General features: G+C 60.7%; 11 protein-coding genes across 11 annotated transcripts; 5 read left to right on the top strand and 6 right to left on the bottom strand.

Annotated features, from left to right (window-relative positions):
• Positions 1-281: 281 nt before the first annotated feature.
• BDZ90DRAFT_275179 (RNI-like protein) lies at positions 282-2,498 on the top strand (the record flags this gene model as incomplete). The annotated part of the gene is made up of 3 exons (XM_025508865.1): positions 282-930; positions 999-1,808; positions 1,881-2,498. The coding sequence occupies 3 exons, from the start codon at positions 282-284 to the stop codon at positions 2,321-2,323; spliced, it is 1,902 nt and encodes a 633-aa protein (XP_025360996.1). The 3' UTR covers positions 2,324-2,498.
• BDZ90DRAFT_280428 (DEAD-domain-containing protein) lies at positions 2,352-5,696 on the bottom strand. Its single transcript, XM_025509278.1, has 2 exons — positions 5,409-5,696; positions 2,352-5,332 (listed from the first exon to the last, which is right to left on the bottom strand). The coding sequence occupies exons 1-2, from the start codon at positions 5,659-5,661 to the stop codon at positions 2,367-2,369; spliced, it is 3,219 nt and encodes a 1,072-aa protein (XP_025360997.1). The 5' UTR covers positions 5,662-5,696; the 3' UTR covers positions 2,352-2,366.
• Positions 5,697-5,913: 217 nt separating this feature from the next.
• On the top strand, positions 5,914-6,994 carry BDZ90DRAFT_253728 (hypothetical protein; the record flags this gene model as incomplete). Its single annotated transcript, XM_025507802.1, has 3 exons — positions 5,914-6,273; positions 6,387-6,440; positions 6,531-6,994. Exons 1-3 carry the CDS (start codon positions 5,991-5,993, stop codon positions 6,992-6,994), a joined length of 801 nt encoding a protein of 266 aa, XP_025360998.1. The 5' UTR covers positions 5,914-5,990.
• A 34-nt stretch (positions 6,995-7,028) lies between these two features.
• BDZ90DRAFT_233036 (UreD-domain-containing protein) lies at positions 7,029-8,356 on the bottom strand. The gene has a single exon (XM_025506485.1). The coding sequence runs from the start codon at positions 8,220-8,222 to the stop codon at positions 7,110-7,112; it is 1,113 nt and encodes a 370-aa protein (XP_025360999.1). The 5' UTR covers positions 8,223-8,356; the 3' UTR covers positions 7,029-7,109.
• A 293-nt stretch (positions 8,357-8,649) lies between these two features.
• Positions 8,650-9,749, top strand: BDZ90DRAFT_221592 (purine and uridine phosphorylase; the record flags this gene model as incomplete). The annotated part of the gene is made up of 2 exons (XM_025504485.1): positions 8,650-9,473; positions 9,584-9,749. 2 exons carry the CDS (start codon positions 8,650-8,652, stop codon positions 9,747-9,749), a joined length of 990 nt encoding a protein of 329 aa, XP_025361000.1.
• BDZ90DRAFT_265084 (N amino acid transport system protein) lies at positions 9,748-11,369 on the bottom strand (the record flags this gene model as incomplete). Its single annotated transcript, XM_025508650.1, has 3 exons — positions 9,748-10,096; positions 10,191-11,233; positions 11,270-11,369. 3 exons carry the CDS (start codon positions 11,367-11,369, stop codon positions 9,809-9,811), a joined length of 1,431 nt encoding a protein of 476 aa, XP_025361001.1. The 3' UTR covers positions 9,748-9,808.
• A 789-nt stretch (positions 11,370-12,158) lies between these two features.
• On the bottom strand, positions 12,159-14,043 carry BDZ90DRAFT_37609 (SET domain-containing protein). The gene is made up of 2 exons (XM_025509533.1): positions 12,507-14,043; positions 12,159-12,439 (listed from the first exon to the last, which is right to left on the bottom strand). Exons 1-2 carry the CDS (start codon positions 13,564-13,566, stop codon positions 12,336-12,338), a joined length of 1,164 nt encoding a protein of 387 aa, XP_025361002.1. The 5' UTR covers positions 13,567-14,043; the 3' UTR covers positions 12,159-12,335.
• A 648-nt stretch (positions 14,044-14,691) lies between these two features.
• BDZ90DRAFT_227643 (Metallo-dependent phosphatase) lies at positions 14,692-15,702 on the top strand (the record flags this gene model as incomplete). Its single annotated transcript, XM_025504767.1, has 1 exon — positions 14,692-15,702. The coding sequence occupies one exon, from the start codon at positions 14,692-14,694 to the stop codon at positions 15,700-15,702; it is 1,011 nt and encodes a 336-aa protein (XP_025361003.1).
• A 141-nt stretch (positions 15,703-15,843) lies between these two features.
• Positions 15,844-18,030, bottom strand: BDZ90DRAFT_233040 (Actin/actin-like protein). Its single transcript, XM_025506486.1, has 5 exons — positions 17,750-18,030; positions 17,484-17,626; positions 17,296-17,401; positions 16,978-17,222; positions 15,844-16,874 (listed from the first exon to the last, which is right to left on the bottom strand). Exons 1-5 carry the CDS (start codon positions 17,754-17,756, stop codon positions 16,248-16,250), a joined length of 1,128 nt encoding a protein of 375 aa, XP_025361004.1. The 5' UTR covers positions 17,757-18,030; the 3' UTR covers positions 15,844-16,247.
• A 471-nt stretch (positions 18,031-18,501) lies between these two features.
• BDZ90DRAFT_233041 (hypothetical protein) lies at positions 18,502-24,435 on the top strand. The gene has a single exon (XM_025506487.1). The coding sequence runs from the start codon at positions 18,630-18,632 to the stop codon at positions 24,393-24,395; it is 5,766 nt and encodes a 1,921-aa protein (XP_025361005.1). The 5' UTR covers positions 18,502-18,629; the 3' UTR covers positions 24,396-24,435.
• Positions 24,436-24,664: 229 nt separating this feature from the next.
• On the bottom strand, positions 24,665-25,278 carry BDZ90DRAFT_221878 (hypothetical protein; the record flags this gene model as incomplete). The annotated part of the gene is made up of 2 exons (XM_025504502.1): positions 24,665-25,053; positions 25,137-25,278. 2 exons carry the CDS (start codon positions 25,276-25,278, stop codon positions 24,665-24,667), a joined length of 531 nt encoding a protein of 176 aa, XP_025361006.1.
• Between the last annotated feature and the right edge of the window lie 198 nt (positions 25,279-25,476).

Genomic DNA, 25,476 nt, shown 5'->3' on the forward strand with positions numbered 1-25,476 from the left:
CAGTAGCACAAGCCATGCCACACACTCACACAGCCACCACTGACCCTTTCCTGCCCCGCAGTAGCACAAGCCATGCCACACACTCACACAGCCACGTTGAATCGCCGAAGCGGAAGCAGTAGACTCAAGTCGTGTTTGTCGATCTCTATCGTACCGCCACGTGCCAGATCGCCCGTTTCGGCCTGCCAGCCCGCCCCGCCAGTCCGCCCCGCCAGTCCGCGCCGCCCACTCCACTTTGACAACTGTCTTTCCCTCGTCGTCCATATTTCGCTCGCTCCTCCATGTCCCAATCCCCCTCCCCGCTGATCGGGCAACGTCTAATCCAAATTATCCCCGCCGTACCGCCTTCGTCCTCCAGTACAGTACGCTATGGCACCATCCTCTACTCTGGCCCGGTCGCGGGCACAAAGGGCGGCGATGACTGGCTGGGCGTCGAGTGGGACAACCCCGCTCGAGGACGACATAGCGGGGAGCACAGGGGAGTGCGATACTTCCAGACGAAAAGGGAGGGTGCGGGGAGTTTTCTCCGGGCGACGACGCTCAGAGAGGATGGGGCAACTTTCGTTGGGGGCAGAGCATTCCTTGCTGCAGTCAGGGAGCGATATCTATCCGACGAGGACGAGGACGTTGCGGAGGGGTCGACGAGTCAGGCACAGGCACCGCTTGCACCGCTCTCCCGGCGGAACTTGGCCGAAATCGATATCGAGGCACCCAATCTGGCCAAGATCCGTGCGAAGCTTGGTCAGCTGAAGAGACTGAAGGTCGTCTCCCTTACGGGGCCTGTGGAGGTGACCGAAGAGGACGTGAGGGAGCTGGAGGCTGCGGGAAGGGTCGGGCCCAGTAGGGAAGACTTGATCGATACGGCGAAGAGCTTGCCTGGCGCTGAGCTCGGGCAGGCCGAGAGCGAAGAGATTGGCGAGGCATTACCCAGTGAGTGAGCGAGCGAGCCGTAACGAGCGATGTAGGTAGCTGGCTGACCCGCTCGCTCTCGCACGCAGGCATCGAGCACCTAGACCTCTCCCGCACTCTGATGCCATCCTGGCGTTGCCTAGCGAATATCGTACAGCATCTTCCACGATTGCATACCCTACATGCGCATCAAAATCGTCTCGCACTTCCAGCTTGCGAAGCCGATCACGCAGCGCTGCGCTCCTCTGCTGGGCTGCGCTCCCTCCTCTCGCTCGGGCTGGACCGTACGGACACTTCATGGCAAGACATCCAACTTCTCGCCCCCTACCTACCAGAGCTACGGACCCTCCAGCTCGCCGGGAACGGGATTGATTCCCTCCATCCCTCGGGAAGCGACGTGCTGGCCAGGCTGGAAGAGCTCAATCTCGAGTGGAACGACCTCACATCCTTCCACGACCTCGCGACTCTCCCAGCGCTCAAACGCCTCCATCTCTCGCACAACGCCATCGCCCACATCGCTCCCAGTCAACGCCCCTTCACGTTGCTGGAGCATGTCTCTCTAACGGGCAACCCGCTCTTCAACCCAAGAACAATCAGCCCATCCTCAAAGGTGTGGGAGAGCATGCACAACCTCGACTCCTCCATCACGGGAGGACTGCGCAGCTTGTCCGTCCAGCTGAAAACCACAGACGAGGCAAGTCCTCCAAGCATGGATGAGGACGCGCTCCGCCTCCATCTGATTGCGCGCCTCCCTTCCCTCGCCACGCTGAACGGCTCGCCCGTCAGCGAGATGCAGCGACGGGACGCAGAGATTTGGTGGGCCGAAAGGATGGCGATGCCCAGCATGGCCGCCAAGCTGGATGCGGCCTCTGCGCGGACGATGGAGCGACTGAAGAACAGTGAGTGTGGGGCGCTTCGGAGAAGATGGTGGACCGCTGACCTGACCCTCTTCGTCCTTCTGACTCGTAAAGTCCATTTCGCCACCACAACAGATACCCCACCAGCCCCCATCAATACCCAACGTCCCGCCGGTGCGCTCGGTCTCAAGTCTCAACTCGTTTCCGTAACTCTACGCCTCTCGGATCGCACGCCAGGTCAAACGGCCTCTCCGCCCACGCCAACTCGAAGCGCTCCTTCCATTGCCTTCCTCCCAAGCATGTCCCTCCGCACCCTCCGACCCAAGCTGCTGCGTTCCCTCAAGGTCTCGCCTCGAGAAGCAGGTGACGCGCGTTGGTTCGCATTGATGCGCTCTGCGGACTCCAAGTCAGAGGAAGAGGGAGGCAACATCGTAATAGAGCTCGACGACGATTCGACGCCGTTGAACAGGTACGGACTGGACGCGCGAGTACGGGGCGACTCGTCGCACGAGGACGAAGGGCAGGAAGACGAGATATGGGTCGTATTACCGTCGTAGTCGCTCTTTAATCCTATAGAATTGCGCTCTTGTCACCACCTGCCTAGCGTCTCCCTCCTCGCCCTCCCCTTCCCCCACCTCGCCCACCACGTGCCCCTCCCCCTCCCCTTCCGCGTCCGCCTGGGGCGCGCCCAGTCTTCTCTCTCCTCTTCTCCTTTGCAATCCTTTCCCTCGCAATCTCATGACTACTCTTCAGCTCCGCGCGTCCCCGCCCGCCTCTAGCGGCTCCTCCCCTTGCCCCTCGTCCTCCGCGTCCTCCTCTTGCTCCACGAGCGGGTACGTGAGGCTGGACGGGACGCCCGTCCCTGCCGATGCGCGACGAGGAATCGGCACCAGCCGCAGCCTCGCGGCGGGCCTTGAGCTTCTTGTGATAATCGCTCTGCGCCGGATCGAGGCGCTTAGCTTCTTTGACCCCCTTATGGCGATAGGACAAGGCTCCGCGTCCTCCTGCTCCTCCCCCTCTTGCTCCCCCTCTCCCACCACGCCCGGCACGAGGCTCCTCCACGTCCCCCACCTTTCCAAGATCACGACGCTCCCTCTTCTTCCACTCGTCGAATCGCCCACTCCTGAAGCTCGCGGGCAACCGCGTTCCGGACTCGGTGCGGATGATCTTCTCGTTGTCCGCACCCGTACCGTCACCGCGGATGAACTTCTTCTTCTTGGTGTCCCAGCGAGCCGCGTTGGGTGCTTGACTCTGCGTGCCGAAGCGCGTTCCGTCGTCGGAGGTGAGGGAGAAGGTAGCATTGCGCGCTGAGGAGGCAAAGTCCCCGCCAGAGTTGAGGGCGTAACCCTTTTCCTGGAGGGAGTCTGGTTGGGAGTAGTCGAGGTAGAAGGAGGGGTCGCGGTAGGATTTTGGTGGGGGAACCTTGGAGGTAGAGGTGGAAGAGGAGGAAGGTTTGCCCTTGGCGTTGGCTTTGGCTTTGGAGTCGGCAGAGGCGTTCGTGTCGAAGACGGCTTCTATCTCTCCCTCGTCAGCCATTTCAACGTCTGCTCCTTCGGACCCCTCGTCAACACCGCCAGCAGGCGTCCACTCCTCTTTCCCCACCCCTTCTTCCCCCTCGCTCTCCTCGCTCACCTCCTTCTCCTGCCTCTTCACAGCTCGCCTCGCCTGTTTCCCCTCAAGAGTCCTCCGTCGATCCTTCATCAATCGCGCAAGCGGGCTAGACTCCCCCCTTGTGCCCAGCTCGAAGACGGTTTCCTGGGGCGTGAAGCCAGCAATCTTGGCCAACAAAGCCGAGCGCGCTTGAGCCGTCGCTGCGTCGTTCGCGATGGGCGCCGCAGAGGAGGGGGCGGACTTGGGCGCACTGCTGCTCACGGTGGTCGACGGGCCCGCACCTTTAAGCCCATACTCGGCCGGCCTCAAGTACACATCCGCCACGCCTCCCTCCTCCATGCCACTGCCCGCCAACTTCCACTTCCCAGCCTCTCCCCCCTCCTCCTCGGGTGTAATCATACTCTTCGCCCTCTTCAAGCTCTGCGCTCCAGGTTTCGTGGCGCCGTTGGAGCGCTCGTACATCTTCTGTGCTCGGGCCACGACCTTGCGCAGCGCCACGAGCTGGTCTGCCTTGCTCGCGTGGGTGGAGGGAAGGGTGAAGTGCAAATACTCGTTCTCGTCGTCCAACGCTTGGCGCGGGAGGGCACCAAGACGGAGGGCTGTGGCTGCGGCTGCGCTGCTGGCTGCGTCCGCGTCGTCCTCGGTCGAGGTGGGGCTGCCGCCGCTGGGAAGGAGCGGTCGATTGAGGAAGAGCTGCAAATCGCACAGCGCCGGCAAGTCCTTGTTGGTCACGAGACTCCAGGCCCATCCCCCTCTCCCCGCCCTGGCCGTTCTCCCCACCCTGTGCACGAACACCCTGGCGCTCGGCGTGAAATCATAATTGACCACATGCTCCAACACGGGCAAATCAATCCCCCTCGCCGCCACATCCGTCACGACGAGCAAACTCGTCCTTCCCTCGCGGAAACGCTGCATCTCAAGCGAACGGGCCGACTGATCGAGCGAGGAGTAGATGTGGGAGCACGCGTACCCCATTGTGGTGAGGAGGTGTAGAAGGTACTCGACGTGGTGCTTCGTGGCGCAAAAGATGATCGTCTGGTGAGGGAGGAGAGAGTCCGTCCCGCGTATACCGCCAGGGGCTCCCGCGTTGGCTGCGGGGCGCTTGCGCTTGCGGTCGATGGAGCGATTGGCGCCTGTGCCGAAGCCAGATCCGGATCCATGGCCATACTCCTCGTCGTCGTCGTGCTGCTGACCCGCCTGCTCCCCGGCGGGTACGCCAATGACATCCCTCAGCAGGATCAGCAGGGCCGCTTCCTTGTCCCCTGGCTTGACGCTAAAGAACCCCATCCTCAAGTCGGCCGAGACCTTACTCTCTGCGTCGAGCCGCACGAGCTTAGGATTGGCGCTGAGTCCGGCGCGCGCAAATTCGACGAGACTCTTGGGCAGTGTCGCCGAGAAGAGGCAAGTCTGCCTACTGGCGGGTAGACGCTTGAGAAGTTCCTCCAACTGGTCTGCGAAGCCCATCTCAAATAATCGATCCGCCTCGTCGAAGACTACGTACTTGACGGCACTGAGGTCGAGGTCCATTTCGACTGCCAAGTGGAGGAGACGACCGGGCGTGGCAATGACCACGTCCGGGTTGCTGGCCATGAGATTGAACTGCTCGTCCATAGACTCTCCACCCACAACCATTGCCCAGCGCAGCGCCTCTCCCTCCCCGGATTCGGGCCTGCATCCTCGCGCTATATCCTTTCCTACGCGGAGAATCTGCAAGGCAAGCTCACGACCGGGGCAGAGGATCAATGACTTGATGCCGATGGTGGGGGAGTGGCGACAATTGAGCTTGTGGAGGAGGGGGAGCATGTAGGCTAGCGTCTTGCCCGAGCCGGTACGGGCCATCCCTACCAGGTCTTGTGGAGGTTGCGCGAGGAGGGGCGGGATGGATGCGCGCTGGATGGGCGTGGGGGTCGTGTAGCCGCGGAGGAGGAGGGAGCGAAGGAGCGAGGGGAGCAAGCCTGTGCAGCGTAGGAGGGTAGCATATAGTCAGTAATTGGAGTCGAGGTGTCATGCCGCCCTCGTCGCAGCACGCACCCATACTCTGGAAACTCCCTCCGCCCGTCGTTTCACCGCTCTTCTGCTTTCCTTTCCCTTTTGCCTTTGCCGTGGCCGCCTTTGCTACTTGAGCGCCAGCTTTGACGTTGTGCTTGTGCAGCGCCGAAGCAATGGCCTGCGCTTCTGCTTCGTCATCGTCGTCCTCCTCTTCCTCGACATCACGGCGTGTACGCTTCGGACGACGTGACGTCGAAGCGGCGTCGTCTGCTAGGAAGTCTAGGGCTTTTGCCATCCTATGGGCGTGGATGGGTTGGGATCGAGTGGTGGGTGCGAAGCCAAGCCGAGTCCTGCGACTTTCCAGGGACCAAATTTCATTTCCTCCCCGCCTTGCCGCCAGTCCGCCTAGGCGTCCTTGCTTGTCCATCCCGGCCTTGTTCCGATCCGACTCTCAGCGCCGCCAGATGCACGCCCGCCCACCCGCCCACCCGCCAACCAACCAAAGTAACACGGCGTCCCGCCCGCAACCCGCAACTCGCATCGGGCTCGAGCCTCCATCTTCCCTTCTCCCTTCCTCCTTCTCCAAACCTCCACGCTTACCAACGGCGCATCGTCACGCCCACCATGTCCAACTTCTTCCGCTCCATGGGCCGGTCCGCCCGTCCCTCGAAGCACGCCAACGCCAACAACAACAAGTCGCCCACTTTACCCTCGGGCGATTTCCCCCCTTCTCATCAGCAGGGCGGCGCAGCAGGAGGAGGAGGAGGAGGGGGCAGCTTCGGTCCCAACGGTAAAGCATTGTATCTGTGCAATCCTTTTGTGAGATCAGCGCTGGTCAAGGGGAGCTTCAAGACTATTGTGACTCTGCCCAAGTATGTGGATCAGAGGGAATGGGTCGCGGTCAATCGTGAGTCATCGGACGCGTAGACATGCGAGGGGAGGAGCATGGGTGTAGAGGCGACTGACATTGACGTTCCCTGTTTCACTCCCTCACTCACTCGCTCGCTCGCTCGCACACAGTCTTCGACTTCTTCAACAACCTCAACCAATTCTACGGCGTCTTGACCGAGTTCTGTGAGTGCATATAGGCCTCCCTCTCCTCTCTTCGCCTCTCCTCGCCTCTCCTCGCTCACCTCCCCACCCTTCCCCTCGCCCGGCCCGCAGGCACAATCCACACCTCACCCACAATGTCCGCCGGTCCCGGTCTAGACTACACCTGGATCGATCAAAATCGCAAGCAAGTCCGTCTCCCCGCCCCACAGTACATCGACTACGTCATGACCTGGGTGGGTGGCCTACTAAGCGACGAAGCCACTTTCCCCACCAAGGCTAGTCGGGATTTCCCTCCAACATTCATGGTGACCGCCAAGCATGTGTATAAGCAGCTCCTTCGAGTTTTCGCTCACATCTATTGGGGACTGTTTGGTTGGTTGGTCCACCTCTGCGCCGAGGGACACTTCAACTCGCTCTTCGCACACTTCATTGCCTTTGGGGCGGAATTTGAGTTGTTCTCTTTTGGAGAGTTCAGGAGTAGCGGGAATTCTGTGGGTGGCGGGTACCCGGGGGTGTGCGATTTGATTGAGGCGTGGGTGGGTATGGGTGTGTTGGAGGAGAAGTGTTTGCGTTGAGGCGCGAGCGCGGAGGGTGGGGGAAAGAGCAAAGATTCAACTGTATCATTATCAACTTTACATTTCATGACGTCAGACAACCAAGAGCGCTGCTCTCCATCTCTTGAGCGCAGCGTCACCCCTCGTTGCTCCCCATCGCCGTACGCCACAGGTCCCACCCGATCCTCTCTCCCCCCAACTCTGCGCCAAGCCTCGCCCTCATCCAAGCGCGCACAGAGTCCGTATCGTGGCCGGCAATTCTGACCACGACGGGCGGTTGTGGCGGCGTGCCCTCCTCCTGAGAGCCGCTTGTCTCATGAAGCGGCGATAAGCTCCACAGAACCTGCGGCGGGGAGGACCCGCCGCCGCCGCCGCTAGGTGTGCCTCTCTGTCTAGCCCTCGCCCACTCCCTGCGCAACCCCGCCACACTCTGCTTCACCGCTGGTCCCATCAGGATAAGCGTGGCATACACGCTGTACGGTGCCATTCGTTTTGCCAGGCCCCGCTCCTCCTCCTCCGCCTCCTCCTCCTCCTCCTCCTCGCCTTGCTCTCTGCTCAACTCCACCACGTCCCGTAACACCACCTCCCCCTTGACGCGCACCTCATTCCTGCTCCTGTACAAACCAAAGACCCACTGCTCCCCCCTCGCCGTGCGGCCCGGCGTGAGCCAGTCTAACGCCACAAGGGAGGAGCTGTGCGGGCAGAGGAGATCGAATCGCTGCACTTGGACGTACCGCGAGGAGGCGTAGGGTGTTACGGGGTCGGGGAGGAGCAGGAGAGTGGAGTGAGGACGGATGAGGTAGCGGAAGGATTGGCGACAGATTGGAGGTGGAGAGGGTGCGGCCAGGTGTGGGGATGCGTGTGGGTGAGAGGAGGGCCGGGTGGGCACGCGCACCTTGAACACCTTTGTACTCCCCTGCGTCAATGCGAGCAATGTGCAGCCTGAACCCACGTCCAGGTCTAGCCGCACGTTGTCCCCCGATACGAGTCCGCCACCGTACCCTGCCACGTACAAGGCCGCGATCGCTCCCGCTTCCGCCCCTGTCCCTGCCGCATGGCGGCCGCGTAGATAGTCTGTAGCCTGGTGCGATGAGCCGCGCGGGTGGAGGAGTTTGAGCGGGAAGGTGGAGCGCAGGTGTGTGAATGTTGCCTGGGAGCGAGGAGAGGTGAGGCGAAGGATTGCTAGGCCGGTGCCTGTGAAGGATTGGGTGCGGATGGGAGGGACGGGCGGAGCGCATGGCTCCGTCATTGCTTGCAAGCTACCTGTTCCGGCGGCGTGGGGCGCTATCTCGACGTAGGCCTGAGAATGGGCATGATCCTCCTCCCCGCACTCCTGGGTTTCGACGTCGATTTCGACTTCGATCTAGATGGCGAGGATATCCTTGACGTGACGTGGCGGAGGCCTAGAAGATATCGAGGGGGAAGCAACGGAAGCGCAGCAAGAGTGAAATGAACAAAAGGGCGGCGGCGAAAAGGCCGAAATGGATGCACAGGCCAAGGCACACGCGCCCCGCTTGCCACGCTCGGACCAGGCCGCGGGCATGGAAGAGAGAACCCCGCACTCGGCCCTGATTTGCTCGATTGATTGAACTTGGTTTGCCTACTCCCTTTTCCCCGCTTTGGCGCCCTTGATCTACCCCCTACCTTCTCCCTCGCACTCGACCCGCAAGCACACCATGAAAGACACCCTCAGCAACGCCAACTTCCCCCTCACCTCTACAGGCGCAACCTACCACCTAGGCTGTTCCCCCGGTCAGCTAGCCAACCGCATAATCATCGTAGGGGACTTCAGTCGGGCCCGTCGAATCGCCGCCCTTTTCGACGACGCCGCTTCCAAGCAAGGTATCTTTGAGAACCACTCCTCGCGCCAGTTCCTCACCCTAACGGGCACCTTCCATTCCACGCCAGTAAGCGTCGTAGCAATCGGAATGGGCTTTCCCCTTGTCGACTTTTTCCTCCGAGAGGCGCGTAAAGTCGTTCAAGGGGAGATGTGCGTCATCCGGCTGGGCAGTTGTGGGTCCCTCGACAAGACCATCGGACTAGGGAGTGTCGTGGTGCCGCGGCGAAGTCACGGGGTCGTGAGGAACTACGATTGGTTCCACGAGGGGACGAGCGATGAGGAGCGCCGAGGTAGCAAGCCGTACCAGGTGACGCGGGGCATCGACGTTGAGCCCGGGGTGCACGATGCGCTATTGGCCGAGTTGGAGGGCAACAAGCCTGCAGCGGATGAGGAGCTCTTCAACGGTCACCCTCCGTCCTGCGTGGGTGGCGTGGTCAATGGGTCGGCGGACTCCTTCTACTCTTCGCAGGGAAGGAGTGATCCAGCTTTCTGGGATGAGAATGAGGGGTGGGTGGAGGAGATGGTGAAAGGGTGGGGCATGCAGACGCTGGAGATGGAGACGTTCGTACTGCAATCATTGGCGCATTCGGCTAATAAGGCTGCGGAGGCTCAGGGCAAGGGGGAGGAGCAAAGAGTCAGGACAGGGGCGGTGCAGATGATGTGAGTAGCGCGGCGTTTGGGGTCCGAGCGATGTAGAATGAGCTGGACTGTGCTGACTTCCTATGATACTCCTTCTTCCTCCTCACCATTCGCGCCACGCCGCACCGCAGCTTCGCCAACCGGCACACGTCCGACTTCATCAAGCCGCAAGAGGTCGACGTACTAGAGCGATGGGCGGGGGAAGCGGTGCTGCGCACCTTGATTGGGGGCGTCGAGCTGCATCACACGATGGACGACGGGGTGTGGAACAACCAGGCGCACAAGGCGGAAAAGTAGAGGTGAAGCCAATGCTAATCTCATCATTTCGTTGCCATCGAAGACGCGCGCCTGTCGCGCTACCCTAGCGCTGCACAATTGAAGGGCGCCCTCACCGCCCCTGTCGCATACTCCTCCTTGATCGCGCTGATCGACGCGTACAGCCCGCCCACTAGCACAAAGGACGCCACCACGACCGTCGTGGTGCTCATGACCAAGTGTCCCCAGTTGTGTCGCGCAAAGGGGGAGCCCTGGCGGAGCGCCACGAGCCAGAAGATGGCGGGGATGCCGAAGGAGTAGAGGGAGATGAAGAGGGCCGATATGAGGGAGAGGAGGTCAGAGAAGATCGGGATGGCTTCGGCGATTACCTGACGGGGATGCGAGGAGGAAGTAACGGTGATCAGCATCAGCACAGCGGCGGGTCTACACGTCATCTCGCACCACCTCGTGGCGCGAACTCACAAAGGAGAGGGCCGCCTCGACTAGCAGAATGAGGATCCACACACCCCATCCCTTGAACGTATTGATGTAACGATGCCTCGTTCCTCCCATCAACCTCCCATGCACCAGCTTAGCCACCACGTTCCCATTGATGCTCCCCGAGATGAAAATGACTGGAATCGCCAGGCCGAAGACCACCCGTTGGCTCACCCCTGGATCGCTCAGAATTGCCGGGCTCTTCACCTCATTCCCAACAAATCGTAGAATCACCGCTCCGGTAACAACGTAGATGAATACCTGCGCCGCGCCAACTAGGGCGACGCTCTTGTGTATGTCCTTTGGGTGGTGCATCTCCACCTGCAGAGAGAAGAGGACCGTATTGAAGCTATAGGCGAAAACGATGGAGCCTACGGCGTTCATTGCTTGCGCGAACGTGGTGCCCGGTGGGGGCAGAACGCTCCAGTCCACACCCGCCAAGCCGCCAGGCTTGTTATTCTGTGTATCCACGCCCGTGAGGACGAAAGTGGCCACAATGACCACGACGATGGAGGCGAAGTCTATATAGCCTAGCCAGGCAAAATCGGCGAATGTGGGCGGGAGGGCAAAGAGGAAGAGAATGGCGGCCGATATGCCCACCCAAGCCAAGGAGCACACCGAACTCGCGGCTGCACCCGTGATGCTCTGCCACATCAGAGTTCCCGTGAGTGTGTGCGAGGCCATGTTGAACACGAGGAGCACGCATAACCACCAGCTGAACGTCTCGTAACCCCAGCGAGCCCAGCGTGGACCCAAGGGAGCAAAGAGGTGCCACCCTGCATCCCCGTATGATCGGATCGTTGGATTTCGAAGGAAGAAGGAACCCGTCAGGCTTCCAGCGTAAGTTGCTAGGATGCCGAGGAAGACCGTCAATAGGACACCGGGAACCATTCCGAGGGTGGCGTAGGCGCCTGGCAGGGAGAGGGCTCCAAGGGCGATGGCGTCTACGCAGAGAAGGACCCCGGTCTTGATCCAACCCAGACTCTTCATCCTGTCGCGGCCTCGCTGAGCGCGCTCGTATGCTTCCTCTGATACAAAGGCGTCAGTGCCTAGCTCCTCGACACTGTTGCTATTGCGGTCGCCACCGCCGCCGCCGCCCTTTTGCGATTTGCGCTTCTCGCCAGCATTGCCCGCGTACGACGGGTAGAGGTCGTCGCTGTCCATCTCGGCCGCTTCTCCGTTGCCATGGCCCTCATGTGTACCGGATGAACGCGCCGCAACGACGGTCGTGGGCGTCCTTACACCGGATACGTTGCCCACAGCTGCAGCAGCATCGTGCGAGTGCTCAGAGATCGGCTCTTCATAGCGAGGCGGTTCTGGTTGCGATTCCGCTACCATGACTGTCAGTCCAGTCCAGTCCAGTCCAGTCCAGTCTGGCGGCCTCTCCTCCGCGATATGCGTGGCAGAGGAAAAGACAAAGGGGGCAAGGAGCAAGACGATGAAGAGGATAGAGAGGAGTTGAGTTGCGACACAGTACACAGCGCGGGGTTTGGTCACGTCAGGCTCACACACACACGCTCGGCCTCAGGAAAAGCGAAATTGGCCGTCCCGCCCGCCTCTCTCTCTCTCCCTCTCAATCCCACTTGTCCATCTCGCAGCGGAGTGCCAAAACAACTTTTGCCCTTTCCTTGCCCGCGGCTCCCACCCGCGGCTCGGCGACAACTTCGGCCGCCGGCCTGAGATCCTCAGCACGACGACGACGAAGACAGCCAAGCTGACGTTGGCTGATCCTTGCTCTTGCTCTAATGCTGGTATCGATTCAAGGTGACGACCCATCTTGTCCCTCTCGACGCTCTATATGCTGCGACAGGATGGCGATCTGACTAAGCAACAAGTTCCTTACTAAACCCCTACACATCCTCCTGTCCTTCCCATCCCGCTCCTCCCCATACTCCACATCCAACCTCTCCGCCTCATTCAACCTCCCCACCTTCCCCTCCAACTCCCCTCTCGCTTCCCCACACACCACGCTGAGCACCTTCCTTGCACCCTCCTCATTCTCGCGGGAAATCAGCTCCACGCGCCCAGACACGAGCAGGTCGAAACGCCTCTCTACCTCCTCTCGTTCGGCCTGCGTGGGTGGACGAGAGGCGAGGAGACGGCAGACCATCCATGTACGCCAACTTGGCCCTACGGGGGAGGGGTGGAGTGTCCAATCCCCCCAATACCCGGTGGAGCGAAGCAGCTGTTCCCTCCAGTCGCACCCGCCTTTAGTCTGAGCGAGGGAGGTGAGGCTTCGCTCCAGGAAAGGGGTGAGATCGACACTCCCGTGCGGATTGGGAGAGATGGTGGGCCCCTCACCTCGTCTTTGAGCAGTTGGTGGAGGCGTGGCGGCCAAGTGGAACCCATACTCTGCCAGAAGACGCGAATCGTCGTGTGGGCCGTACGTTATGCATACTTCGTCACCTTTGCGCCCGCCGAGGGGCAGGCGAACTTCTATTCTCCCTGCTCCTGGAATTGGGGCGAGGGATGTGGACGCGGAGGAGGAGGAGGAGCCCGACGAGGAGGGGGTTGGGGCACCCACGATGGATACTGTGGCGGCCTGACGAGGGTGTGGCGTGTGGTTGGCCATATCCAGTATCGGGGCGAGAGTGAGATTATCCCCTCTCGAGGGGAGGCCCAGCGGGTAATAGACGGAGCGGGTGGAGATGCACAGCCATGCGTGCACAAAGCTCTGCTTTGACGGCAGCCGTTCAGCTAAAGGAGAATGGGGGGCGGCGGCGGAGGAGGAGGAGGAGGAGGAGGAGGAGGCGACGGGGGGCGCCGCCTGGCAATAAGAGCTGACAGCCTTCCAATCCTCTTGGAGCTGTTCAACCTGCGCGGCGACACGATGGGCCGTTTCATGTGGTAGGCAAGCGAGGAGCTGCCCTGAGTGTTCGTCTTCGTCTTTATTTAGGGCCCACATCACGGGGTGTGTGACGAAGGTGCGTGGTAGTGACTCAAGAAACGCAGCCCTCTCCCTCTCTTCTTCGGGTTCAACGTCTCGTGGTGATGATCGACAGAGCCAGAGGCAGAGTGCCTGAATTGCAGTCAACTTGCCCCGCTTCCCCGGTCCAGGGCGGGGCACGTCCCCTACGTCAAAGTCGCGCGCAATCGTCTTTGTGTTGATGAGCATGCTGGCAGGTAGAGTGAGGACCAGCTCATGGGGGGCAACATCCTGTGTGAGGGCGAGACCACGGCCGTTGGGTAGATCGGAGCGGATGGAGACTAGGTTGACGTGCCCGTGGCGATGGTGGTGGACCCCAGTCTGTCCCTTTCCCTTGACCTCGCGAGGTTGCAAGGCAGCGTGACGTGCCCAGACTACGTTGAGCTGATCCTGCTCCTGCTCCTGCTCCTGCTCCTGCTCCTGCTCCTGGTCCATTCTTTCTGCACGTTACTTGACAGCTATGTACCGTGATCTTGGTCTTGGTCTTGATGTTTGCGGCCTTTTCTTTGGTTGAGCCAGCGGGGAACGGCTAGGCCAGGCCGAGGAGGCAAAGGCGGAAGGAGAGAGGCAGTCGAGTCGAGTCGAGGTCGACTCGCGTGACGGAGTGTTGAGCGGGACGGAGGCGACGGCGGGGGCGGGGAATGGATTGGGATTGGATTGAGACTTCTTGACTTTGTCGATCAAGTCGAAGCTCGACTCGACTCGACTCGACTCGAGCTGCGCTGCACTGCGCTTCCTTCCTTCTCACCTCACCACACTGACTCACTCGCTGCACATTCGTCGTATCCCTCCCAATCGCAGCCGCAGTCGCAGTGGCATTTTCGTAGAACAATCATCGCAAGCATGTCCTCCCCTTCGTCATCCTCAACACCATCAGACCAGCCTCCCTCCCCCACAACATCCGGCACCGCGTCGGGCTCCTCTTCCTCCTCTCACCCCACCTCCCCATCAGCAACAGCAGCGGACCTCCCTCCCTCTCCCACCGCCTCGACCCTCTCCCTCTCCCCCACCGAACGCCTAGCAAAAGCCGCCTCCCTCAAAGACCAAGGCAACAAGTCTTTCCTCTCCTCCCGCTTCGAAGACGCAAAGACATCCTACGGTGAATCCCTAGCTCTAAACCCTTCAGACGCAAAAGTCTGGTCAAATCGAGCCGCCTGCGAACTAAAATTGGAGCAACACGGTCTGGCAATCGAAGATGCCACAAAGGCCATTACCCTCGATCCCCAATTTGGGAAAGCCTACTATCGTCGTGCTTCGGCGTACTTGAGCATCTTGCAGCCCCGAAAGGCCTTGCCTGATTTGCAGGCCATTCTCCGGTTGGAGCCGGGGAATAGACAGGTATTGGCACAGGCTCAAGATGTGCAGAAGTTGATTAGACGATTGGCGTTTAATGCTGCGATTCGGGTGGAGGAGGGGCCTAAGGTCAGCCAGGTGGTGGGGGAGCATTTGAATCAAGGGAGTGGAGGGGCGGGTCTTCCATCTGATTCGTACGATGGACCGCGATTAGGGGAGACGGAGGATAAGAGGGGGTCCATCAGCTTGGAATTCGTCGAGGGGATGATGAAGTACTTTAAGAAGGACAAACCGCTGCCCCTGAGGTACATCTGGCAAATCATCCTAGGCGCTACACGCGAGCTGGACGCTGAGGGTCCTTTGGTAGACCACCACATTACGGCTGGCACGACGGTGAAAGTAATCGGGGACACTCATGGCCAATACTTCGATTTCCTGCACCTCCTAACCCTCACTGGCCCCCCATCCCCCTCTAACGTCTTGCTTTTCAACGGAGATTGGTCAGACCGAGGATCAAAGAGCATGGAAATTGCCCTAACCCTCTTCGCGTACAAATGGCTCTACCCTCGTTCGGTGCTCCTCACCCGCGGTAATCACGAGACGGACAGTATGAACCAAGTATACGGATTTAAGGATGAAGTCCTAGCAAAATGCGGTGGACCTACAACGTACGATCTATTCAAGGAGAGCTACCTTTCCCTGCCACTGTGCTTCCTCCTTTCCGCCTCTCAACCACCGGCACCCATCGAAGACCTGCCATGGGATGCTGCCGAGGCGCAGACGAAACCCATCCTGGACAAGGAGACGGGGAAGAAGCGCTGGTTCGTAACGCATGGTGGGCTTTTCAGTAAAGACGGGGTTACCTTGTCCGACATTCGCAAGATCAACCGTCGAACCCAACCAGGCAGCGAAGGGTTAATGGTCGATCTTCTCTGGGCTGACCCGCAAGTGGCCCCCGGCCGGGCCCCCTCGAAACGAGGTGTGGGCACCGGTTTCGGCCCAGATGTAACGCGTGGGTGGTGCGAGTTGAACGGGGTTACTGGCGTGTTGCGTAGTCACGAGGTGAGGATGGGAGGGTACCAGTGCGAACACGATGGACTATGCACTACGGTGTTCAGTGCTCCGCGATACTGTGGTAGCATGGAGAACAAGGGGGCCTTTGCTTCCATCGATGAGAGGGGGACGTGCAGGTTTACTACATTCGAGGCCGTGCCGGAAAGCAAGAATTTGCCCGCCATGGCGTACACGAAGAATGGGTTGGGGGGAATGCTTAGGTAGGTGAGGGGGGCGAGGCAGTGCGGTGGGTGGGGTGGACAGTCGATTCAGTGTAGCTTTGGCACTCCGCAACGTAGGAAGGGCCTGCAATTCACACATCACGATCACGCTGACGACCCTCGCGCTTCTTTGTGAAGGAGATTTGCATTCGTTGAGATGAGAGGGAAACGAGCAAGCAAGGGTCGGTAGGCGGGAGAGGGAGAGAGGAGGCGGAGAGGGAAATGGAGGAGGTGAAGAGGAGAGGCGGTTGCGGCGGGAGAGACGAACGTCTGCAATAACTTTGGGCTTTTTCTGATCCTGATTGCGCTCTCGACCTTCCCTGGTACGCTTGCCGCGATCTCTCTTCTCGTCTTTCCATCCCAACTCCCTCCCCCATTCCCTGTCCTCTCACGCGGCGCTGCAAGATGCCCGGGAACGGACGAGCTTCCCCTTTCTTCACCGAGGCATTCTTAATCGTTACCCTCCTCCTCATCGTCGTCGTTGACGTCGTCGTAGTAGCAGAAAGTATCTTCTCATCTCGCCTGCCCCGCACACGCTTACGCGCACGCTTAGAAGCACTTGCGGTGCACAAGGGCAGGTCCAGACTCGTCGTACTCCTGCTTGGAGATCCACATCTGCTGGAAGGTAGACAGCGAAGCCAAGATGGATCCACCGATCCAGACGGAGTACTTGCGCTCAGGAGGTGCCACAATCTTGACCTTCATCGAAGAGGGGGCCAAAGCGGTGATCTCCTTCTGCATACGGTCCGAGATACCGGCGTACATGGTAGTTCCACCGGACATGACGATGTTGCCGTAGAGGTCTTTGCGGATGTCGAGGTCGCACTTCATGATCGAGTTGTACGTCGTCTCGTGGATTCCCGAGGCTTCCAGTCCGAGGAAGCTGGGCTGGAACAAGGCCTCGGGGCAGCGGAAGCGCTCGTTTCCGATGGTAATGACTTGGCCGTCGGGGAGCTCGTAGGACTTCTCGAGGGCAGAGGACTGGGAGGCCGTCTGCATCTCCTGCTCGAAGTCGAGGGCGACGTAGCAGAGCTTCTCCTTGATGTCGCGCACAATTTCGCGCTCTGCGGTGGTGGTGAAGGGATAGCCGCGCTCCATGAGGATCTTGACGAGGTGCTCGGTCAAGTCACGACCGGCGAGGTCCAGACGGAGGATGGCGTGGGGGAGCGAGTAGCCCTGTGTGGGTGCGCGGGGCGAGGAAGGGGGAGGGAGTGAGTCAAAGCGTCACTTGAGGGCGCTCGTGGCACGTCATCGTGGGTGGGTGGATGCGCAAACTCACCTCGTAGATGGGGACCGTGTGCGTGACACCATCACCCGAGTCGAGGACGATACCGGTGGTACGACCCGAAGCGTAGAGGGAGAGGACAGCCTGGATGGCGACGTAGAATGCGGGTGCGTTGAACGTCTCGAACATGATCTGTGTCATCTTCTCGCGGTTGGCCTTTGGGTTGAGGGGAGCCTCGGTAAGGAGGACGGGGTGCTCCTCGGGGGCGACACGCAGCTCGTTGTAGAAGGTGTGGTGCCCTGCAGAGGGGCAACAAGTGGTCAGCATGGATGTTGTGACATCCTCATCGAATTGCAATCTCGCTTCACCCACAGATCTTCTCCATGTCGTCCCAGTTGGTGACAATACCGTGCTCGATGGGGTACTTGAGCGTGAGGATACCACGCTTCGACTGGGCCTCGTCACCGACGTACGAGTCCTGTGTGGGGAAAGGGAGAGATGGGAAGATGAGCTTCTATCACGCTGACACCACACGCACCGCTCTGCTCGCATACACGCACCTTCTGTCCCATGCCAACCATGACACCCTGGTGACGAGGTCGCCCTACGATGGAGGGGAAGACGGCTCGGGGTGCGTCATCGCCGGCGAAACCGGCCTTGCACATTCCCGATCCATTGTCGATGACGAGGGCAGCGACTTCGTCTGGCGTGGCGAGGGATGGGAGGGAAGAAGGGATGACTGGGTCAGTGAACTGCCCTGGCAACCAGAGGTGGGTGGGTGGGTGGATTATATGCGCCCACCCCCCTGTCAACTCGCGCAACTCACCTTCCATCTTGTCTGTCTTTTGTTTAGTTTAAGGGAGTGCTGTGCGTGAAGATGAGGGAGCTCGTCGAGTCGTGCAAGATCGTGCCGTCGTGACAGGGGTCAATCGATGGGTTGTGGTGGTAGTGGTGGTAGAGAGAGAGAAAGGAAGGAGTTGGTCTCGCCCGCCCGCCCGCTCGCCGAGGGGCGGCCAGCCAGTCGAGTCGAGTCGAGTCGAGTGTGTGCGTGTGCTGTGTGTGTGTGCGCTCAGCCACTCACTCACTCACTCACTCAGCGGCCAAAGTGGACGTGCGGTGCGGTGCGGGCACTGACACAGAGAGGCAGGGGGCGGCGCCAGCTGGCGTGGCAGGCTGCGTCGAGCGGGGCGGAGAGTGGGTGAGTGAGCGGGCCGGGACAAGGACGAGACAGACGACGCTGCCACGCGGCGATTCCCAACTTCCAATGCCGGGCCAAGTGTCAGGCCAGCTCAGCCTCGAGATATCGAGAGGGGCTCACTTTGTCCGAGCTCATCATCATGTTCAAGATCCTCGGAACAATGGCGAGCTTCGAGTCACTTTGGGCGGAGCAGCAAACACCCTCAAACTCACGGCGACCCAGACAGCCAGCTCCTACACAGCGTGAACCGCCTGCCTGCCTGGCTCCGTTCCGTCGTCTTGTGTTGGTTCTTGCCATGCCCGTTGGCCGTGGCCCGTGCAGAAGAGAAAGGGGTCCCGATCCACGGGTGTGTGTGTGCCGTGCCGCCCATTTGCATTTCATCTCGTCGAGCCGCTCGCTCTCTTGCCGCCCTTGGCACAGCATGTCTTTACTACCACACCATGATCAGCTTGCCTACCAGCTCGGCAACTAAGCCGGCACTCTGACTCTCAGAGCGAACCATCTCAAGATGACTGTCCCATCGTCGTCGTCGTCTTCACCACCAGGCAGTGTGGGGGCCTTTGTCGGGGAGGCGGCGCACCACTACTGGCCAGACGTCATCCCTGAGGCTGAGCCTGCGCCTGATGCTGCTGCTGCCGCCTCTCTCGGTCCCATCGAATTAGACGACATCTCTCAACACCACCTGTGGCTCATCCTGCGCGCCGCCCTCACCCCCACCCCACCGCATCGCATCGAATCCGTCTTCTACTCCACCCTCGAAGCACTCAGCACCATTTCCTCCCCCGCTACCCTCGCCGGGCTCCAATGTACGGCCTGCATACGAGACAAAGCTGAAGCTCAACTTCGCACCGCTGTAGCAGAGGAGGATGCCGCGACAAAGGGAAAGAGTAGCGGCGGCGGCGTCGCACCGCAGCAATCGAGATGGGCGAAACTGGCCTGGCCTGCCGCACCTTGGAGAAATGCGATGGGCAACCAAGCTTCTGTGGCCGTGGCGGCGGCGGCGGCTGGCGGTCCAGTCGAAGCAGTTGAAGCAAGTCTGGAGGAGGAGGCACAGCGTCAAGGCCGTTCGAACGTGGAGATGAGCAAGGAGGAACGCGCACTTAAAAGGGAAGTGGCGCTCGCTATTCTCAGCAATGCTCTTTGGCTCGTCACTACTCAGCAGCAGCAGCAGCAGCAACAGCAACAGCGTCACGACACTCCCCCTTCATCTGCTACATCCTCCGCCCCATCCTCGGCGGCCAACAGTAGAGCCCGGCGCGAGCCTGGAAAACGAGGCGCTCTACCCACGTTCATCCCTCCGGCCATGGCAACGACGGCTATTAGTGCCACTCCATCTCCAGCGGCGGTGGAGCTCGAGGAGAGTCCGTTTCATCGGCAGGGCGCTGCGGCTGCCGGTGCTGGAGCGCCAGGCAAGGGGGAGCAGGTCGAGTGGACGGTCCTGGACTCGAATAGCGGGAGCGACATCGAAACCGGGAGTGGGATGGCGACGCCCCAACTTGAGCCGGCAGCGATACCTCTACCACCTCAATCAGTCGCTCCGCCAAGCGAAGCAATGCAACGCCTCACTTCCCTCAATGTCGCTGCAGGTCATAATGCAGCGCAGCAGCAACGACGTCTGCCCGGCGAAAGCGAAGCTGAACCTGCTCGATCATCATCGAGGGACCCTTCTCCTTCAGCAGCTTCACGGAAAGATTCCCACTCTTCTCTTCTGGCGGCCGGGGGAACGGAGCGGGACTTCCCGCCCGCAGCAAGCGGCGAATGGAAGGAGCGAGCCAAGATGATTCTTGTTGACTGGAGGGTCCAAGTGCGTTTTGATGGCGACGAAGCCGGTTGGGAACAGCAACAGCAGCACGAGGGCATGACCACGACGAAATCGGAGCGCACGATTCGGGCTGACGATACGTGCAAGGGCAAGGCGACGCTTAAGCCTCAGCGCCCGAATGGCTTTGTCGACTTTCAACCTGCGGTCTGGAGGGGGCAGGACCTCCACTCGTCGACGAGCTCGAGCGGGGCTGCGAAGCAGGTCGAGGACAAGGAAGAGCAGGAGAGATGCAAACGACACGGCGGAACCTTCATTGTGTACGCGACCGACGAGGAGGAAGCGATATTGCTAAGAGAGACGATCCAGGTTGGACTATATGCCGCTTCTTCCATGCTCCTGCAAACGGGACTCCTCACCGACTTGGGCCATCCCCGGGCAAAGAGACCCGACCTCGTGCCGACTCCTACGTTCGCGCACGCAACATCGCAGGACGAGCAGGATGTGGAGACGAGCAGTATATCGAGCCAAGATATGAGGAACGTGGCTGCGGAACCCACCTCACCATCGCCGCACCGTCCCGCGGGGAAACGCTGGGGTAAAGGACTGGGCTTGTGGGGAATGCTACAGTCCGGATCGGACGCGGTATCCGCCGCACTGGGAGGATCAGGAGACGGCCCTTTCAAGGCAGCAGACGTGACGAGTGGCACGCCTACAGGCCGCCCCATGCTGAACAGAACCCGTACGGACGAAATGGTCGGAACCGTTGGGACGCACAGCCGTGATGGCAGCGGGGACGGGCCGTCTGCCACACGCCTGCGGCATAGGCTGGGACGCTTCTTCAACAACCTCGCAAGCGGGAAGGGCCAGCGCCAAGGAGACGTATCTCGCGATCGCGGCGAGGAGGACGAAGAGGAAGGGAGCGAGGACGGTGGGCCTTCAGGGCTTAGCTCTACCATCTCGTCGCGCAGCGCTTCAATTGACTTCTCTTCTAGGCCTGCCAAACCATATCGCCCGACCAATACCAAAATCAACGCCAACGCCAGGAAAGGTGCCCGCCCCCCTCCTCTCCCGCCACTGAGCACCACGCCCGAGTTGAGCTCCCTCTTGACAAAGTGGGCCAAATCAGGCCCCACGTTAAAGGGGCAAGCCTTCCTGCGGAGATTCACCGAGCTACAGCGCATCGCACTTGGGTCGCCTCTTTCCTGTGCAGGGCTGACATTGGGAGCAGGCGCGCAGGGTCCCCCGACCCCGATGACGCCGGAGGGCAGAGCGGGCGGCCCCGGCGGAGGAGGAGGGTACTTTAGCTCCCTTTCCTCGGCCTCGAGCCTACCGGTTGACGCGAGGATGGGCGCAGCCTCGTCTTCGACGACAGCAGCAGCCGCAGCAGCGGCAGCGACAGCGGGCAATCCGCTCTACTGCGAGGATATACGCTTCTACCACTCCCGCTGCGGCGTGCCTGGGCGCGATGTGCCATTGGGCCAGATTGTCGAGGATCTCTGTACGCGAGCCCTGCATCAGCGAGGGAGAACGATGTCGGTTGACGCTAAGGCGAAGCAGCCGCCGATGAGGGTGCAGCAAGAGGGGGAAAAGGAAGTGAGGACGAGCTGGTTTCATGGGAATTGGGAGGTTGTGCTCTCTGCGAAGGCGTTGCCACAGTCGAGCAGCAGTAGCGAAGTGTCGCTCAAGCCGAGAGTTGGAGGCGACCACCTCGAAGAAGCAATCCACGCCGACCGGGACGCGGCGCGTACGGCTGTGCTTCTTGCCGAGCAGGCTGTCAAAGCTGCGGCAGCAGGTGCAGGAGGACATCCCTCCTCATTCTCCTCGTCTTCCCCCTCGAGCATCATCACATGGTCTCTCAACACCAAAACCGGCAAAGAGACGCCCGCAGTCACCCTCTCCCCCTCCACCTGGCTCATCTCATTTGCCAAGTTCCTCGAGACCCTCGTCTACCATCCCGCCCTGGCCCCGCCGCAGGACACGGTCCATTTCTTTGCGTTGCGCGACGCAGCCGTGCTGAAGGTCGTGGCTAGGCCGCTGAGAGTGTACGGTCTGCACATCGAGGGACCGGTCGTACGGACTGGGGAAACGGAGACAGAGGGTCGTAAGGAGGAGGAGCTGACGGTTGGCAAGGACAATGTAGCGGTCGCAGAGGTCGCGCTGGATGCCCAGCGGTACTACGCCTCAGTGAACCATCACATCGTCAAGCTTGAGAGCGTTCTGGCTGCTCGATCGGACGCCTCTTCTCTCCCCGCCCCTGCCACTGCCGCAGCGGTACCATCATCAGCAGGGACTACGTCTCCCCTCGACCTACTCCATCACCTCAGTACGACGCTCCAGGCCGACGAGCACGACCTCTCCACGCTCATCGGCTCCACCTCCCCTCTCTACATCAACGACGCGCGCAAAGCACTGCGGGACTGTTGCGTCTCCTCTCGCTCGCGACTGCGGGCCTGGCAAGAGAAGCACCTCACCCCCGCAGAGAGGAAGGCGCTAGGCGAAACAACGTACGAGGAGCCAGATCACGTTGTGCGCAAAGGGTGGCACGCTTTGCCTGGTTCCAGATTCGTCGTGAGGGAGGACGAGCCGTTGAGCCTTGTGGCTTTTTCGCTCGGCTCGAGAGATGTTCAGGCAGAGCTGCTGCAGCAGAGCGATCCGCCTGCCGAGGCTGGTGGGGTGGATATAATCAATTGGCGCGAGAAGGTCGGAGAACGCTCGCAGCGGCCCGCCTCGCTGACATCTTCTGCGACGGGCAGCGCAGGTCCGGACGACGAGGCGTGGCAAGTCGAACCGGAGCGCGTTATATCGACGATTAAGCGCAAGAAGAGGGGCAGGGAAGCATCCTTCCTCGCTTTGACGTTGAGGAGGGTTAGCTCGAGCTTGTCCTCTTCTTCGCAGTCCTCCGCAGACTTAGGGGAGAAGGAGGTAGGCGCGGATCAGGAGGAGGATGATACATCGTTGCGACCGCACGATTCGCCGAGCACGATCAGCTCGACCCTTACTGGCAGGGAGACGTTCAAGGCCGAAGTGAATCGTGTACCAGCCTCTGCAGGGCTGGGTCGTGGTAGGCAGACGCCGCTTGCTTCTCTCTTTCCGGCAGGGAGCGACGCACCCGAAGCCAATGGCAGCCCGTCCCTGCTCGCCCCACCGGCCACGGGTAGCATGCGCTCCACCTCTCAGCCTGTCGTCGCCCCTCCGTCATCGTCATGGAGCTCCGCCTTCTCCAGCCTAGGCAGCAAGTCCGGCGCACGCCTTGGCCCCTCGACGCCAGCGGGCGTTGAGTCATCGCCGCACATCAAGCATAGCATCACTCACGGTTCGACGAAGCTGACCTGCACCTCCTGGTTCGCCAGCGAGTTTGCAACGCTCCGTGCACTCTGGGGACTCGACGAAGCCCGCTACGCCGAGAGCCTGAGTCGCTCTGCCCCTTGGCAAGCCCTCGGGGGTAAGACGCGAAGCAGTTTCTACAAGACGGCGGACCAGCGTTGGGTCGCCAAGGAGCTCCTGTCCAAAGGCCACGCACTGGTCGCGGGAGTGGATGAGCTGGCTGCCCTGCTAGAACTGGCTCCGGCGTACTTGAAGTTCATGGGACATGCGGTGCAGGAGGGGTGCCCGACGTTGCTTGTCAAGATTGCCGGGGCATACACGTTGAAGGTGAAGGATAGGACGAGTGGAGAGATGAGGCTGCGCAGGAGTTTCATGGTCATCGAAAACCTCTTTGCGGACTGCGCGGGTGAGGGAGGTGGGGTGGAGCGGTTCGACTTGAAAGGCATACGAGAGAGGAGGGCAGCCCCGCGTACTACAGCGACGGGAGCGACAACTGCGGCCGGCAGCGCTGAGCCTACGATTGTGGAAAGCGTCGGCCTTGGAGGCACGCCAGCTTCAGCTTCAGCTTCAGCTTCAGCTACAGCTACGACAGAGCATAGCCGCGCCCGCGAAGCGGTCTACTGGGACGCGGACTGGATCTCGACTCACGCCTCGACAGCTTACGTCCCCGCCTCCTCGCGCGCCCTCTTCCATCAAGCGCTCCGAAATGATCTCGCATTCCTAACCGCCGCAAACGTTATGGACTTCTCCCTCCTCGTCGGCGTCACGAGTTCCGGCTCCAGCTCCTCCACTCACGACCAGGACGGCCCGCTCGCTGGCGCAGGCTCGCGGCGCCCCTCGATCCGCGTCCGTATCGTCGACTTCCTCTCTGCCTTCACGGTAGCGAAAGCCCTCGAGTCGTCGGGCAAGAAAGCGTGGAAGGGAGAACAAAGAGCTACCGTGCTGCCTCCGGAGCAGTACGCTGCGCGTTTCGAGGGGGCGATGCGCGGATACTTCGTAGGGGTGCCGGAGGGATGGGGTGGGGAGCACGGCGTAGCCTCGCGCGAGAAGACGAAGGCGAAGAAAGAGGGGGGGGGGGAGACGGCCAGCGCTAGCGCTGGCAGTAGCGAGAAAGGCACGCAGAGGGGCAAGACTGACGAGCAGCAGCGCCAGAGAGATGGAAGGACAGGGCTGCCCAGCGTTTTCTAGTCTCACTAACGAACATGATCATGACCACGAGCACTACGAGTCGTTCAACTTGTCACGATACTCGGAGATACCACGATGCCAGTCATAATGCAAACAGATACGACCATCGCGCGAGGAACGAGAACAGGGCCAGCGGATCAGCTTGGTAGGCTGAAATTGGTTGGATTAGATTAGCAAACGGGACAGTTGGGAAGCTTCGGCTTCTTGTTCTTCTTCGTTTCATCAAGAGACCAAGACACACGCACGCTCGGCTCCTCACTGGCTCCCACTTAGTCCGAAGCGTAAGCCTGGACAGCGGGTGCGAGGTCCGCCGTAATCTTGTCAGCGAGGGTCTGAGCCTCTGCCTTCTTGTCCTCGGGCGCCTGCTTGATCAGAGCAGCGGAGAAGGCCTGCTGGTCGGTGTTGATGCTGTTCAACGTTCCCTTGGCAATGCCGGCTACGCCGATCTTCTTGAGGTTGTCGTGGATGGCGACGAGGCGCTTCGAGATCGAGGCGACGTGAGGCTCCGTCGAGGAGGAGAGGGTGTTGAGGATGTCAGAGGCGTCGGACTCGGAGACAGTCTCGGTGTTGGCGTTGGTGTCCGTCGTGCCCTGCTTGATGGCGTTGTCCAGGTCACCGGCGGCGCCGTTGATGGCGAGGGCGGAGAAGTAGTTGGAGCCTGGTGGGCGGAAGGGGGAGAGGCGAACATTGTCAGCATGATGATACGAAAGGGGCGTACTTTGGTGCGGACGCGCTGCTCACCATCCTCGCTCTGGAGCTTCTTGTCGAGGGAAGCAGCCTGGCTGTCGATGTTAGCGACGTCCTTCTTGACCGTGGCAACGTCGGCTACGGCAAGGGCGGCGAGGATCGCAAAGGCGATGATGGAGGCAGCGGCGAACTTCATGTTGTGCGAGTGGTGGGTTGGTGATGGCTAGAGAGGGGTGTAGCTTGGGGTCAGGATGGTATCTGTTGCTTCTCTTTGCTCCCTTTATGTACCTTTTCGAAGGCGAGGATGAGACCTTCTTACCCCACAGTCAATCTCTCAGGCGCCGCCTCACTTCGCCTCTGATTCTGCGCATCTGAAAGCGAATGTTTGTTGCTG

The sequence above is a fragment of the Jaminaea rosea genome (assembly GCF_003144245.1).
Source record: "Jaminaea rosea strain MCA 5214 unplaced genomic scaffold BDZ90scaffold_10, whole genome shotgun sequence".
Taxonomy (NCBI): domain Eukaryota; kingdom Fungi; phylum Basidiomycota; class Exobasidiomycetes; order Microstromatales; genus Jaminaea; species Jaminaea rosea.

Bases quoted from the DNA above. Each gene is read 5' to 3' on its own strand.
- BDZ90DRAFT_280428 (XM_025509278.1), bottom strand. From the start codon at position 5,661: ATGGCAAAAGCCCTAGACTTCCTAGCAGACGACGCCGCTTCGACGTCA. The intron at 5,333-5,408 runs GTGCGTGCTGCG...TACGCTGCACAG, and splicing joins AGGGAGTTTCCAGAGTATGG to GCTTGCTCCCCTCGCTCCTT.
- BDZ90DRAFT_233036 (XM_025506485.1), bottom strand. From the start codon at position 8,222: ATGACGGAGCCATGCGCTCCGCCCGTCCCTCCCATCCGCACCCAATCC.
- BDZ90DRAFT_37609 (XM_025509533.1), bottom strand. From the start codon at position 13,566: ATGGACCAGGAGCAGGAGCAGGAGCAGGAGCAGGAGCAGGAGCAGGAT. The intron at 12,440-12,506 runs GTGAGGGGCCCA...CCTGGAGCGAAG, and splicing joins ACCAACTGCTCAAAGACGAG to CCTCACCTCCCTCGCTCAGA.
- BDZ90DRAFT_233040 (XM_025506486.1), bottom strand. The intron at 17,402-17,483 runs GTGCGTGTATGC...TTCCCCACACAG, and splicing joins TGGTTGGCATGGGACAGAAG to GACTCGTACGTCGGTGACGA. The intron at 17,223-17,295 runs GTGGGTGAAGCG...GCCCCTCTGCAG, and splicing joins GGACGACATGGAGAAGATCT to GGCACCACACCTTCTACAAC.
- BDZ90DRAFT_233041 (XM_025506487.1), top strand. From the start codon at position 18,630: ATGACTGTCCCATCGTCGTCGTCGTCTTCACCACCAGGCAGTGTGGGG.